Source organism: Bombina bombina, chromosome 5 (genome assembly GCF_027579735.1).
Source record: "Bombina bombina isolate aBomBom1 chromosome 5, aBomBom1.pri, whole genome shotgun sequence".
Lineage (NCBI taxonomy): Eukaryota > Metazoa > Chordata > Amphibia > Anura > Bombinatoridae > Bombina > Bombina bombina.
Window position 1 is genome coordinate 997824776 of NC_069503.1, and position 14478 is coordinate 997839253.

Genomic DNA, 14478 nt, shown 5'->3' on the forward strand with positions numbered 1-14478 from the left:
CCTATCTTTTCTATGGGATTTGCATAACGCTGTTATTTAGAGTCTTGGAAGCAGTGAGCGGTAGACCCTCTACCGACAAGACTCCAGCCGCAAAAAAAGTCAGTAGTTAAGAGCTTTATGGGCTAACACCGGAACATAAAGCTCTTAACTACTGTGCTACAAAGTACACTAACACCCATAAACTACCTATGTACCCCTAAACCGAGCCCCCCCCCCACATCGCCAACCCTCTAATAAAATTTGTTAACCCCTAATCTGCTGACCAGACCTCGCCGCCACTATAATAAATGTATTAACCCCTAAACTGCCGCACTCCTGCCTCGCAAACACTATAATAAAGTTTATTAACCCCTAATCTGCCCTCCCTAACATCGCCGCCACCTACCTACAATTATTAACCCCTAATCTCCCGCCCGCAACGTTGCCGCTACTATAATAAAGTTATTAACCCCTAAACCTAACTCTAACCCTAACCCTAACACCCCCCTAAGTTAAATATAATTTTAATTAAACGAAATAATATTCCTATAATTAAATAAATTATTCCTATTTAAAACTAAATACTTACCTATAAAATAAACCCTAAGATAGCTACAATATAACTAATAGTTAAATTGTAGCTATTTTAGGATTTATATTTATTTTACAGGCAACTTTGTATTTATTTTAACTAGGTACAGTAGCTATTAAATAGTTAATAACTATTTAATAGCTACCTAGTTAAAATAACTACAAAATTACCTGTAAAATAAATCCTAACCTAAGTTACAAATACACCTAACACTACACTATCATTAAATTAATTAAATAAATTAACTACAATTAGCTAAACTAAAACACAATTAAATGAACTAATCTATAATACAAAAAAACCCCACTAAATACCAAAAATAATAAAAAATTACAAGAAGTTTAAACTAATTACACCTAATCTAAGCCCCCTAATAAAATAAAAAAGCCCCCCAAAATAAAAAAATGCCCTACCCTATTCTAAATTACAAAAGTAATCAGCTCTTTTACCAGCCCTTAAAAGGGCTTTTTGCGGGGCATTGCCCCAAAGTAATCAGCTCTTTTACCTGTAAAAAAAAAATACAACCCCCCAACATTACAACCCACCACCCACATACCCCTACTCTAACCCACCCAAACCCCTCTTAAAAAAACCTAACGCTAAACAGCCAATAGAATGCGAGCTCAATACGATTGGCTGATTGGATCAGCCAATCGGATTGAACTTTAATCTGATTGGCTGATTGCATCAGCCAATCAGATGTTTTCTACCTTAATTCCGATTGGCTGATAGAATTCTATTAGCCAATCGGAATTGAAGGGACGCCATCTTGGATGACGTCCCTTAAAGGAACCTTCATTCGTCGGGAAGTCGTCGGTTGAAGAGGATGGCTCTGCGTCGGCTCCGTTGAAGATGGCTCCACTCCGCTCCGGATGGATGAAGATTGAAGACGCCGTCTGGATGAACACTTCTACCGGATGGAGGACCTCTTCTTTGCCGCTTGGATGAAGACTTCTACCGGATCAAGGACCTCCTCTGCGCACCTTGGATGAAGAATTCGGCTCGGCTGAGTGAAGACGACTCAAGGTAGGGAGATCTTCAGGGGGTTAGCGTTAGTTTTTTTTAACTGGGGTTTGGGTGGGTTAGAGTAGGGGTATGTGGGTGGTGGGTTGTAATGTTGGGGGGGGGTTGTATTTTTTTTTACAGGTAAAAGAGCTGATTACTTTGGGGTAATGACCCGCAAAAAGCTCTTTTAAGGGCTGGTAATAGAGCTGATTACTTTGGTAGTTTAGAATAGGGTAGGGAATTTTTTATTTTGGGGGGGGCTTTTTTATTTAATTAGGGGGCTTAGATTAGGTGTAATTAGTTTAAACTTCTTGTAATTCTTTTTTATTTTTTGTAATTTAGTGTTTTGTTTTTTTTGTATTATAGAATAGTTTATTTTATTGTATTTTATTTTAGGTAATTGTAGGTAATTTATTTCATTAATTTATTGATAGTGTAGTGTTAGGTGTATTATTGTAACTTAGGTTAGGATTTATTTTACAGGTATTTTTGTACTTATTTTAACTAGGTAGCTATTAAATAGTTATTAACTATTTAATAGCTATTGTACCTAGTTAAAATAAATACAAAGTTGCCTGTAAAATAAATATAAATCCTAAAATAGCTACAATGTAATTATTAGTTATATTGTAGCTATATTAGGGTTTATTTTATAGGTAAGTATTTAGTTTTTATTAGGATTAATTTAGTTAATTTGAGGAATATTATTTTGTTTCATTTAAATTATATTTAACTTAGGGGGGTGTTAGGGTTAGACTTAGGTTTAGGGGTTAATAAATTTATTATAGTAGCAGCGACGTTGCGGGTGGGAGATTAGGGGTTAATAATTGTAGGTAGGTGGCGGCGATGTTAGGGAGGGCAGATTAGGGGTTAATACTATTTATTATAGTGTTTGCGAGGCGGGAGTGCGGCGGTTTAGGGGTTAATACATTTATTATAGTGGCGGCGAGGTCCGGTCGGCAGATTAGGGGTTAATAAGTGTAGGTAAGGTAACGGCGATGTTGGGGGGGCATATTAGGGGTTAATAAATATAATATAGGGGTCGGCGGTGTTAGGGGCAGCAGATTAGGGGTTCATAGGGATAATGTAGGCTGCGGCGGTGTACAGAGCGTCAGATTAGGGGTTAATAATAAAATGCAGGTGTCATCGATTGCGGGGGCGGCAGATTAGGGGTTAATAAGTGTAAGTTTAGGGGTGTTTAGACTCGGGGTTCATGTTAGGGTGTTAGGTGCAGACTTAGAGAGTGTTTCCTCATAGGAAACAATGGGGCTGCGTTAGAAAAACAGAGAAGGATCCCAGACTGTTAAAGGGATATTAAACCCTAATTTTTTTTTTCATGATTCAGATAGAGCATGCAATTTTAAGCAACTTTCTAATTTACTACTAATATGTTCTCTTTGTATTTTTATTTGAAAAGCAGAAATGTAAAGCTTAGGAGCTGGCCCATTTTTGGTTCAGACCTGGGTAGCACTTGCTGATTGGTGTAGCCAATGTAGCCACAAATCAGCAAGCGCTAACCAGGTTTCTGAACCAAAAATGGTCTGGCTCTTAAACTTACATTATTGCTTTTTCAAATAAAGATACCAAGAGAACGAAGAAAAATTGGTAGTAGAAGTAAGTTAGAAAGTTGCTTAAAATTGCTTTCTCTATCTGAATCATGAAAGAAAAAAATTGGGTTTAAGATCCCTTAAGTATAGCTCATCGTAAAGAGCACTGGGAATAATATAATTCATGCTATTGCATTCTTATTTGATTTTCTTATTTTTTTTAAAATGGTGTCTGTGGCCATTTCAGAGTGTATTTCACATGTGCAACACAATAGAAGTATTATAGATCGTTTTGAAATGTTGGCAAACGTCAAAAAGGCCATATGTTAAGCAGCAAAATTATTTGGATTCAGAAAAAAATAAAATAGGCAATTAGTCTTGAAAGGGGGGTAGTGTAAAAATAGCATTTCTTTCCTAAGATATGTTGAGTCCACGGCTTGAGTAATTACTGTTGGGAACATAACTCCTGGCCAGCAGGAGGAGGCAAAGAGCACCACATTTAAACTGCTAAGTATCATTCCCTTACCCACAACCCCCAGTCATTGTTTTTTCCTTCGGTGCATTGTGGAGGCGAAGTTTAGGTGTCTGAAAAAAAAAATTGATTTAATCTACAAGCAAGTTTTGGGGTATTTCAAACTGTCAAGAGAGGCTGGAGCAGCCCACACTTGGAAAAGACTACATAAATAGCAGTCAAGGGGTTAGATATATATAACAATGTCTGAGAAGAGATACTATATAGATGTCAGACAAGTGGTATGCAGTCTTGACTAATAAATGACAACTAATGAAAGGTTAAAATGTAACTTTTATTAGAAGCGCAATTAAAATAGGAAAACACACATTAAAAACACACTTAGGAGCCTATTGGAAATGGAGTGATATTATCAATTATATGGAGCTGGATATGACGATTGGTACAGATCTTGAACAACTTTATTATAGATATATAGTTGTATCTGTTATTAACATAAATTACCTTTGTATTATAGCAGAGCTGGGTGAGTTAGTGACCACAGTAGCGTGCACACAGTTATTGACGAAACAGTGTCGTCAACTTACAAATTTCAGAAGTGTAATTAATGAATATATCTGTGCCCTAAGGAACAGAATAGATTCACTATCAAGGCGGACTCAAGCCTTATCACAGTTTAAGTATAATCGTGTGCTGACTCAGTCTCAAGTGTATATTAGACATAAAAAATAGGAGCGTGTGAACAGTGCTTGAGTGTGTCACAAAGATAATGCTTCCACATATATATATTAAATTGGACAAAACTGAATTATAGTACACTTGCTTGTAAGTAGTAACTACCTAGGTTAGAAACCAGCCCACAATTCAGGACTTGTAATAACTAAGATTTAAAGTGATGTATCCGGCTAATCATATCTGTTTACTTAGACAGAAGTGTAATGAACAATACATATATAAAGAGATATATTTGTATTGGGTGGTTTGTTGAACAATCTGATAGGTTAGTTAGCGTTTATACTCATATAGTTGACCACAGTTTATGTCAATTTATAGACACCTATCCATCACTCAACAAAAACCGCTGTGATTACTGACTTTGTATATAAAGCCAGCCCACAACTCAAACCTTGCAGTGAATGAGGTCCAAATAATATGTGTGTGTATGCGCTAACAGCTGTAGGGATGAGAGAAATAAGCAAATTTATAATTATAAGATAATATTTATGGGTAGGCGGTTCACAGCAAACTATCTACTATGTAAATGAATGCAAATGCTCCTATAGTTGTATAGCATGAAATGTAACTAGGTATCAGATATCAGCCTAATATCAATCAAAGCATATAAAAAATAAAATAAGTCTAAAAGTTATTCCTACAAAAATTCTCTAGCGGTTATGTTTATGGTACACTTATCAATGTTATCATGGATTCATATACATCTAATTTGTAAATAAAAATATAGCTGAATCACAAAACTCAATGAATATTGAAGCGCCAAAATAATGTTTATGACGTTAATAACGTTATATAGCGATAAAAAATTATTTGATCTTGATAAAGCTATGGTACATGGCGAAACGCGTTGATGGACTTAGACTGATAATCACAAAGTGATAATACACTACCACTATCAAGGATTACGAAGGATTCGTTGGAACTACTTTATCTACTTCTAAATACTCTGCGCAGAGTTTTCCTCCTAAACGGATCTACATCCGAGACGCACCAAGCATCCGTGACGTCACCAGATGTTAGGAGCCGCTCTGGACATCTGGGCCGTACCCCGATGGAGGATTCAGCTCGAAAAAGGAGCAGGTAGGCACTGTAGAGGTGTAGCAGCCCTACAGCGTGGTTGATAGAGGTCACATTTTCACTATAAAGAAGACTACCTTATTTATATAGCATAAGACGCACAACAACAAGGAATTTGATTGTATGCACCCCTGTTTTGGATATTTGGATGTATACACGGAACTACATGTAAACGGAACTTTCAGTTTAACCAATACCCATATGAACTAACATAACAGAGGTGGATTTCAAAATATTGGTTGATTTAACGGGACAATAGTTTCTAGGATTTATTGTCTAAATCAACAACATTGCACAGTCTAATAAGACCAATTTTCAGATGTAAATACTTTGAATTGAGTTGCCCTAAAACAGTAACCGCTATTTTTATGTAAAAGTTTTATGTGTTCATGTACATGACCGGTCATATATTTATTTATCTTTTATGTTAGCTTTTTTAATGGAATAAATAATTTTTTATCGCTATATAACGTTATTAACGTCATAAACATTATTTTGGTGCTTCAATATTCATTGAGTTTTGTGATTCAGCTATATTTTTATTTACAAATTAGATGTATATGAATCCATGATAACATTGATAAGTGTACCATAAACATAACCGCTAGAGAATTTTTGTAGGAATAACTTTTAGACTTATTTTATTTTTTATATGCTTTGATTGATATTCGGCTGATATCTGATACCTAGTTACATTTCATGCTATACAACTATAGGAGCATTTGCATTCATTTACATAGTAGATAGTTTGCTGTGAACCGCCTACCCATAAATATTATCTTATAATTATAAATTTGCTTATTTCTCTCATCCCCACAGCTGTTAGCGCATACACACACATCTTTTTACTTTTGTACTATTCCCTGCATTTTCTGCCTTATGGGAGCAGATTAGTGTGTATTGCAGGGGTTAGATTTGCGCACCTTATACACATTTCTTTCCTCAAAGGTCCAAATAATATACCTTGCTTTCAGTATAGAGTGGTGTTGGTTTGGAAGCTTATGAGGATACTCATATGTAAGTATATCAACGAAAATATTATGTTATTCATTGAGCATTGTATTAAACCAATGGTGTTAATAATAATAGAGTTGCACGTAATTATAATATCAGCTGCTCGGTATATACTTGAAACGACGCAAAAACAACTCTGATACCATACTGGTAAGAAGTGACAGGCATGTGTAATCCCCTTTAAATACGGCTCACACCTTTAAACTCACTAAACAATGTATAGAACTTAAGTAGTGTGATTTTGTTGTCTGTGAATGGTAACTCCGGCGTTAGTACATATGATGATATTTGTGTCTAACTATATCAGCAGTGTGTTAGGCAGATCTACTTATCTGATCACATAATTTCCCACCAACTATTATAAAGAAAGCAAGTTTAATATGGATATAAATACCCCCTAGACTCTATTGCAAAGTTTTCACATTATCATTCAGTCCGTCAGAAAATATAAAGTTTTCAAGTATTGGCAGATAAAAAAAATATTAATCTTAGCAAGATCCTGTATTATCCTTAGCCCAACATATAGCCACTCCATTAATGATTAAAGTAGATATTAATAAATAAAGACAATAGGTTGCCTAAGGCAAACTAAAAATACAGGAGCTCCTAGGACTCCTCACCAGTACTCTAACGTCCCTAACATGTTTCGCCTTTCGGCTTTTTCAAAGAGTGAGCGCACCGCTCGTAGACTGGTCTTTTATAGCGTGATAGTCACGCCTCTTAGAATGATGTCATGAGTTGTTAGCCAACCGCCCGCTAGTAACAGTCCGTGTTAATATAGAAAATATACCGGATAACAGGATCAGTTTAAACCTTGCTGTTAGTAATCTAAGTACTAACGTTTGAGATGTGTTACTGAAATTTTTTTTATTATAATGCAAAAGTATATATAATGGTAAGTGATCTGACCCAAAGATAAACTGAACAAGTATTGCTATAGTGATCGATCCTATAGTGTGGTTTGTTAACAAAACTAGTGACACTGGTGATTGGTTATATATCCATATTGGACCAGTTCTTATAAATTAATGGTTACATAATTAGATACTAAAGTCTTAGATTAATTGCATAGTGATATTATGCTAGTGCCTAACTAATGTGTGTTGGGAATAATCCCACTAATTGCAACATAGTGATATGTCTTAAAGAGCATATTTGGTTCTATTGTGATTAAACTTTTAAACTAATACAAATTAAATACAGAATGAAACTTTATACTGTGTGCGTTATAAATTTCAATAAAACAGTAGCTTGAATTACTACATAGCACCACACCTTCCTATTACTATATAAAGTGACAGAGTTTACTCATTATACAAGGTAACACAGGGGTATAGTATTATCTTACAGTAGTGCCATTGGTTCTCTTCTTGCTTTCACAAGTTTTGGGGTATAGTCGTATTCCTCGTCATTCCTTGCAGTTGGGTAGTGGTGGCTTTAAAGCAGTTAGGAACTTGTAAAGAGGTACTTACTGCATTTTCCTAACAATTGCTAGTTTAGAAAGTCAGAGTTGGCTACTCTGTTCTTTCTTTTTCAAAGGTCTCTGTGAGGAACTGTGTCCTCTCATACCTTGTAACTGTCTACATGCCGGGCAGCGGAGCAGGCAAGTGCTTTTTCTTCCAGCTAAAAGGACATAGATAATCCTGTTGTATTGGTTACACTGGGGCATGAAACAGGCACTGTAGAATGTGTGAGACTAAAATTTAAACTCTTTTGAAAAGAAAAGGTAAACTGCTTTTATTAGGCTTTATTTTCTGACACATATTTACTTAATAAAACAATACAAGTTTAAACTGAAAGTAAGGCTGACTTTTCTATTTCAGCAGCTTATTCATTTCCCCTTTGCTTTAAAATAAAACAATGCAACATTTTAAACTGTCAGGTTTAAAAAAACGGTTATTTAAGGTACTCAGTGTACCAGGAAGTAGTGCCTCTCTGTGTCACAGCAGTAATTTGAGCTCGGCAGTTGCGGTCACATGACCGGCTTTACTTCATAACGTTTCTGAGGGAAAAGTTGTTTTTCTCCATTTCTGGGTGATCCGGTCTTAATTGCTACCTGTCAGTAATTGAGGTGTGGGGTTGCCTGAGGGGTTATTTAGAAGTTTATTTGATGTTAATTAAATGTTTTTTCTTAACTTTTCTCACATCATTTTAGCTGGGGATCGATCCAAATTTGGGATGTATTTTTTCCTTGGCTTATTTTAATTGAATATTAAAACCTTTGAAACTTATCTGTACAAGTTTACTGTTTCACGAAATGTCTGATATGGAGCAAGAGCCTGCTCTCAGGAATTCATGCTTATTATGTTAAGATGCACAAAATGCAGCTCCTATGTTCTTCATGTGTCAAGAAAAACTTGCAAAATAAAGGTAAAATTTTTGAGCCTAATGTCTCTCAGGATGATGCTGTTAAAATAATACCTCAGATTTCTCCTGCTACTTCCCAAGCCTCAATGGCATCACATGCAGTGCCCTGTGGTTCCTCTATATGTCCTAGTGGAGTTTATTTAAAAGCAGAAATTGCTGCCCAGGTATCTTCAGCGGTGTCTGCTGCATTAGCTGCCATTCCCAGATTACAGGTAAAACGCAAGAGGAAATCTAGAAATTCAGAAAGTAAGGTGCCTGTCCTCAGTTCTGCTTCCCAAGTTGCCCTTTCTCATAAGTCTGATGAGGAAGATACATCGGGACTTTCAGAGGGTGAAATCTCAGATTCGGACAGTATAATTCCTTCTTCTGAGACTGAGGTGGTATCCTTCAGATTTAAGCTTGAACACCTTTGTGTATTATTAAAGGAGGTTTTAGCTACTTTAGATGACTCCGATACCCCTGTCATTGTCACTCCTAAGAAATCAAGTAAACTTAATAGTTTCTTTGATGAACCTTCTACTTCAGAGGTTTTTCCTGTGCCGGACCGTGCTAGGGAGATTATCTCACAGGAATGGGAGAAACCAGGGGTGTCTTTTTCCCCGTCTCCCATTTTTAAGAAATTTTTTCCTGTCGAGGACTCCATTAAAAACCCTTGGTATACTGTACCCAAAGTTGACTGGCTAAGAGAACCACTATTCCTATTGAGGATACCTGCTCTTTTACGGATACGATGGTCAAGAAGCTGGAGGCTTATTTGAAAATGATTTATGTTCATCAAGTCTCCAATGGCAACCTGCAGTGTGTATTGCCACCGTGACTAGTGCGGCATCTTATTGGTTTGACGTCTTGTCTGAATCTCTTCAAGTAGAGACTTCCTTGGATGACATTCAGGATAGGATTAAAGCTCTAAAGTTGGCAAATTTCTTTATTGCAGATCGCTTCTGGTGATTCCTTACAATGGCAAAACTTTGTTTGGACCTGGTTTGACAGAACTTATCTCTGATATTACGGGTGGAAAAGGATCTTTTCTACCTCAAGATAAGAAGAATACGCCTTAAGGAAATCAGAGTAATTTCTGTTCCTTTCGTAACTTCAGCGGAAAGTCTTCCCCTTCTTCTTCCAAGCAGGAACAATCCAAGTCTTCTTGAAAACCCAATCAGTCTTGGAACAAGGGGAAACAATCAAAGAAACCTGCAACTGATTCCAAATCAGCATGAAGGGTTTGCCCTCGATCCGGGATCGGATCAGGTGGGGGGCAGACTTTCTCAGTTCTCTCAAGCCTGGATATGAGATGTCCCAGATCCCTGGACTGTGGACATAGTATCCCAGGGTTACAAATTGGAATTCAATACTTTTCTTCCCAGAGGCAGAATCCATCTCTCAAGATTATCTGCAGACCAGATAAAGAGAGAGGCATTCTTGAAATGTATACAACATATTTCTTCCCTGGGAGTGATAGTTTCAGTTCCAGTGCAGGAACAGGGTCTCGGGTTCTACTCCAACCTATTTGTGGTTCCCAAAAAAGAGGGAACTTTTCGTCCCATTCTAGACTTGAAGTTTCTAAACAAGTTTCTCAAAGTTCCATCCTTTAAGATGGAGACTATACGCTCCATTCTTCCTTTAGTACAAGAGGGTCAGTTCATGACAACCATAGACCTAAGGGATGCGTATCCTCATGTTCCTATTCACAGGGACCATCACAGATTCCTGAGATATGCCTTTCTGGACAAACATTTCCAGTTTGCGGCCCTTCCATTTGGTCTAACCACGGCTCCCAGAATGTTTTCAAAGGTTCTCGGTGCTCTTTTGCCAGTGATCAGTTCTCGTGGAATTGCTGTGTCCCCCTACCTGGATAACATATTGGTTCAGGCGGCATATTTTCAACAAGCAAAATCTCACACAGAGATATTGTTGTCTTTTCTTTGTTCCCACAGATGGAATGGGAATCTGGATAAAAGCTCCTTTTCACCTGCTACAAGAGTAGTGTTCTTAGGGACCATAATAGATTCTCTATTGATGAAGATTTTTCTGACATTTCCTCTTGCCTCTCTCTTCAGGCTACTGCTTATTCTTCAGTGGCTCAATGTATGGAGGTAATCGGTCTGATGGTGGTTTCCATGGACATCATTCCTTTTGCTCGATTCCATTTGAGAGCTATCCAGTTGTGCATGCTCAGACAATGGAATCGCAATAATGCGATCTATCTCAGAGAATAGAGTTAGATCAGTCGTCAAGGGACTCTCTCCTGTGGTGGATTTCTCAGGAACATCTGTCTCAGAGCACATGCTTTCAGAGACCTTCCTAGGTGATCGTGACCACAGATGCCAGCCTGCTGGGCTGGGGAGCAGTCTGGAACTTTTTAAAAGCTCAGGGCCTTTGGACTTGGGAGGAGTCTGCTCTTCCCATAAACATCTTGGAGTTGAGGGTGATTTACAATGCTCTATTGACTTGGCTCAGTTGTCCTCAGCCCAGTTTATCAGGTTCCAGTCAGACAACATAACCTCTTTGGCTTACATCAATCACCAAGGAGGAACTCAGATTTCCTTAGCCATGAAAGAGTTTACTCAGATTCTTCAGTGGGCAGAGACCCACAATTGCTGTCTATCTGCCTTCCACATTCCAGGAGTAGACAATTGGGAAGCAGATTTTCGGAGCAGACAGACTTTTAATTCCGGGGAGTGGGAACTCCATCTGGAGGTGTTTTCCAGCTTAGTCCTCAAATGGGGGGTGCCAGAGTTAGATATGATGGTGTCCCGGCAGAATGCCAAGATTCCAAGGTATGGTTCAAGTTCAAGAGATCCGCAGGCCGTTCTGATAGATGCTCTGGCAGTTCCTTGGGTTTTCAGGTTGGCATACCTGTTTCCTCCATTTGCTCTCCTTCCATGAGTCATTGCTTGTATCAAACAGGAGAGGGCATCTGTGATTCTAATAGCCCCTGGTGGCCTCACAGGATCTGGTTTGCAGACCTAGTGGAGATTTCATCTCACCCACCTTGGAGACTACCTCTGAGGAAGGACCTCCTGATTCACGGTTCCTTCCTTCATCCAAATCTTGTTTCTCTGAAGCTGACTGCTTGGAGATTGAACGCTTAATTCTGTCTAAGCGTGGTTTTTCTGAGTCGGTCATTGAGACTATGATTCAGGCTCGCAAGCCTATTATTAGAAAGATTTACCATAATATATGGCGTAAATATATTTATTGGTGTGACTCCAAGGGCTACTCTTGGAGTAGAAATAGAATTCCTTGAATTTTATCTTTTCTTCAGGAAGGCCTAGAAAAGGGATTGTCTGTCAGTCAGTACCCTGAATGGTCAGATTTCTGCTTTATCAGTTTTACTAGACAAATGTTTGGCAGATGTGCCAGATGTGCAATCTTTTTGTTAGGCCTTGGTCAAAATTAGACCTGTCTTTAAGTCTGTTGTTCCTCCTTGGAGCCTTAACCTTGTTCTTAAAGTTTTACAGCTGGCTCCATTTGAGCCATTGCATTCCAAAGACATTAAGTTGTTATCTTGGAAGATTTTGTTTCTTGTTGCTATCTCTTCTGCTCGAAGAGTCACTGAACTCTCAACTCTGCAGTGTGATTCCCCTTATCTTATTTTAAGGCGGTTCTTCGTACTAAGTTAGGCTTCCTTCCTAAGGTTGTTTCTATTAGAAATATCAATAAGGAAATTGTTGTTCCCTCTCTGTGTCCTAATCCTTCTTCTTCCAAAGAACGTTTGTTACAAAATATGGATGTTGTACGCGCTCTTAAATTCTACTTACAGGCGACTAAGGATTTTCGCAAGTCCTCTGCCCTCTTTGTCTTTCTGTTTCTCTGGGAAACGTAAAGGTCAAAAAGTAACTGCTACTACTCTTTCTTTTTGGTTACAAAGTATAATTTGTTTGGCTTATGAGACTGCTGGACAGCAGCCTCCTGAGAGAATTACAGCTTATTAGTCAAGAGCTGCTTCCTCTTCTTGGGCTATAAAAAATGATAGAACAAGCTGCAACTTGGTCTTCTCTGCATACTTTTTCCAAGTTTTACAAATTTTATATTTTTGCCTCGGCTGAGGCTTCTTTTGGGAGAAAGGTTCTTCAAGTGGTGGTGCCTTCTGTTTAGGACTGCCTCTCTTGTCCCTCCCTATTTATGCGTGTCCTCTAGCTTGGGTATTAATTCCCAACAGTAATTACTCAAGCCATGGACTCACCATATTTAAGGAAAGAAAAACAAAATGTATGCTTACCTGATAAATTTATTTCTTTCCGGATATGGTGAGTACACAGCCCCACCCTTTATTTTAAGACAGTTGTTCTTTTGACTATAACCTCAGGCACCTCTACACTTTGTGTTACTCCTTTTTCTCTATTTTCCTTCGGTTGAATGACTGGGGGTTGTGGGTAAGGGAGTGGTACTTAGCAGTTTAACTTTGGTGCTCTTTGTCGCCTCCTGCTGGCCAGGAGTGATATTCCCAACAGTAATTACTCAAGCCGTGGACTCACTATATCCGGAAAGAAATACATTTATCAGGTAAGCATACATTTTGTTTTTCTCTTTTTGTTACAGCATTTTAATTGTATATATATTGCTGTTTTACTGTGTTTTACCCTGGTAATGTGGTTTATGCATAGTCATAGTTGTTCTTCTGTGCCACTCCATAAGAGGATACAATTGATGTGCCAATAAGGAGCAGTATATATACTGTATAGTCCGATTCAGCACATTATTTCTGATTCAGTATATATTTGTATATATTTATTGATTTTTAATAAATAGTGAATGTTACACGGAATGTACAGTGCCTGTTAGATCCCATGTTATCAAAAATAAATCTAAGTAACTCACAATTTCAATCAATATATTTTGTATTGATTTACCATTACAGCTACAGTAAAGTCCTATAAATACTCTTGCTTATTGCAATTTTTTTATCTTTCAAATGTGTAAATTCCAATTTATTTTTCATTTATTTTTTATACATTCTTCTATAATAATAGTAACAACAACATTTTCTTTCTTTTTACTTACAGGGGAACATTGCTAACTTTGACCTTGTTATGGAGTCGGATATGGGTACTTTCATGCCAGTTGGTATACAATTTACTGGAAATACTAAGGCACGGGCCATCATGAATGAAGTCATGCAGCTGCTCAAGCCTATCAATATCACCAACCTTTATAAGGATGCTGAAGGAACCGACATTAATTACTGGATAAATGCTGGCGTCCCAGGTTTGTAAAGAAATATAAAATAGTACAATTGTTGCACTTTGTTTTTCATATTCAACAAGCACAGTTATTTAAAAAGCTATCATCTGTTGTTGTCTGTTCACTAATAACACTGTAGATCCAGTAAACTACAGCATTTCCTCAAGGTTTTAGATTTGTAGGCTCTTACTATATCCTCAGAAATACCCAATAAACTACAGCATTTCATCAAGGCTTTAGATTTTTATTCCCTTACTATATCCTCAGAAATACCCAGTAAACTACAGCATTTCCTCAAGGCTTTAGATTTTTATTCCCTTACTATATCCTCAGAAATACCCAGTAAACTACAGCATTTCCTCAAGGCTTTAGATTTGTAGGCCCTTAATAGATCCTCAGAAATACCCAGTAAACTACAGCATTTCCTCAAGGCTTTAGATTTGTAGGCCCCTACTAGATCATCAGAAATACCCAGTAAACTGCAGCATTTCCTCAAGGCTTTAGAT

The 14478-nt window shown here is 37.6% G+C and overlaps 1 protein-coding gene across 3 annotated transcripts in view; it reads left to right on the plus strand.

Annotated features, from left to right (window-relative positions):
• The window catches only part of CPQ (carboxypeptidase Q), a 1179997-nt gene that overhangs the window by 1022261 nt on the left and 143258 nt on the right, over positions 1–14478 (plus strand). For all 3 annotated transcript variants that reach the window (XM_053715230.1, XM_053715229.1, XM_053715231.1), the window contains exon 7: positions 13795–13996. In XM_053715230.1, coding sequence (XP_053571205.1) covers positions 13795–13996 — 202 coding nt within the window. The remainder of the gene's footprint in view (positions 1–13794; positions 13997–14478) is intronic.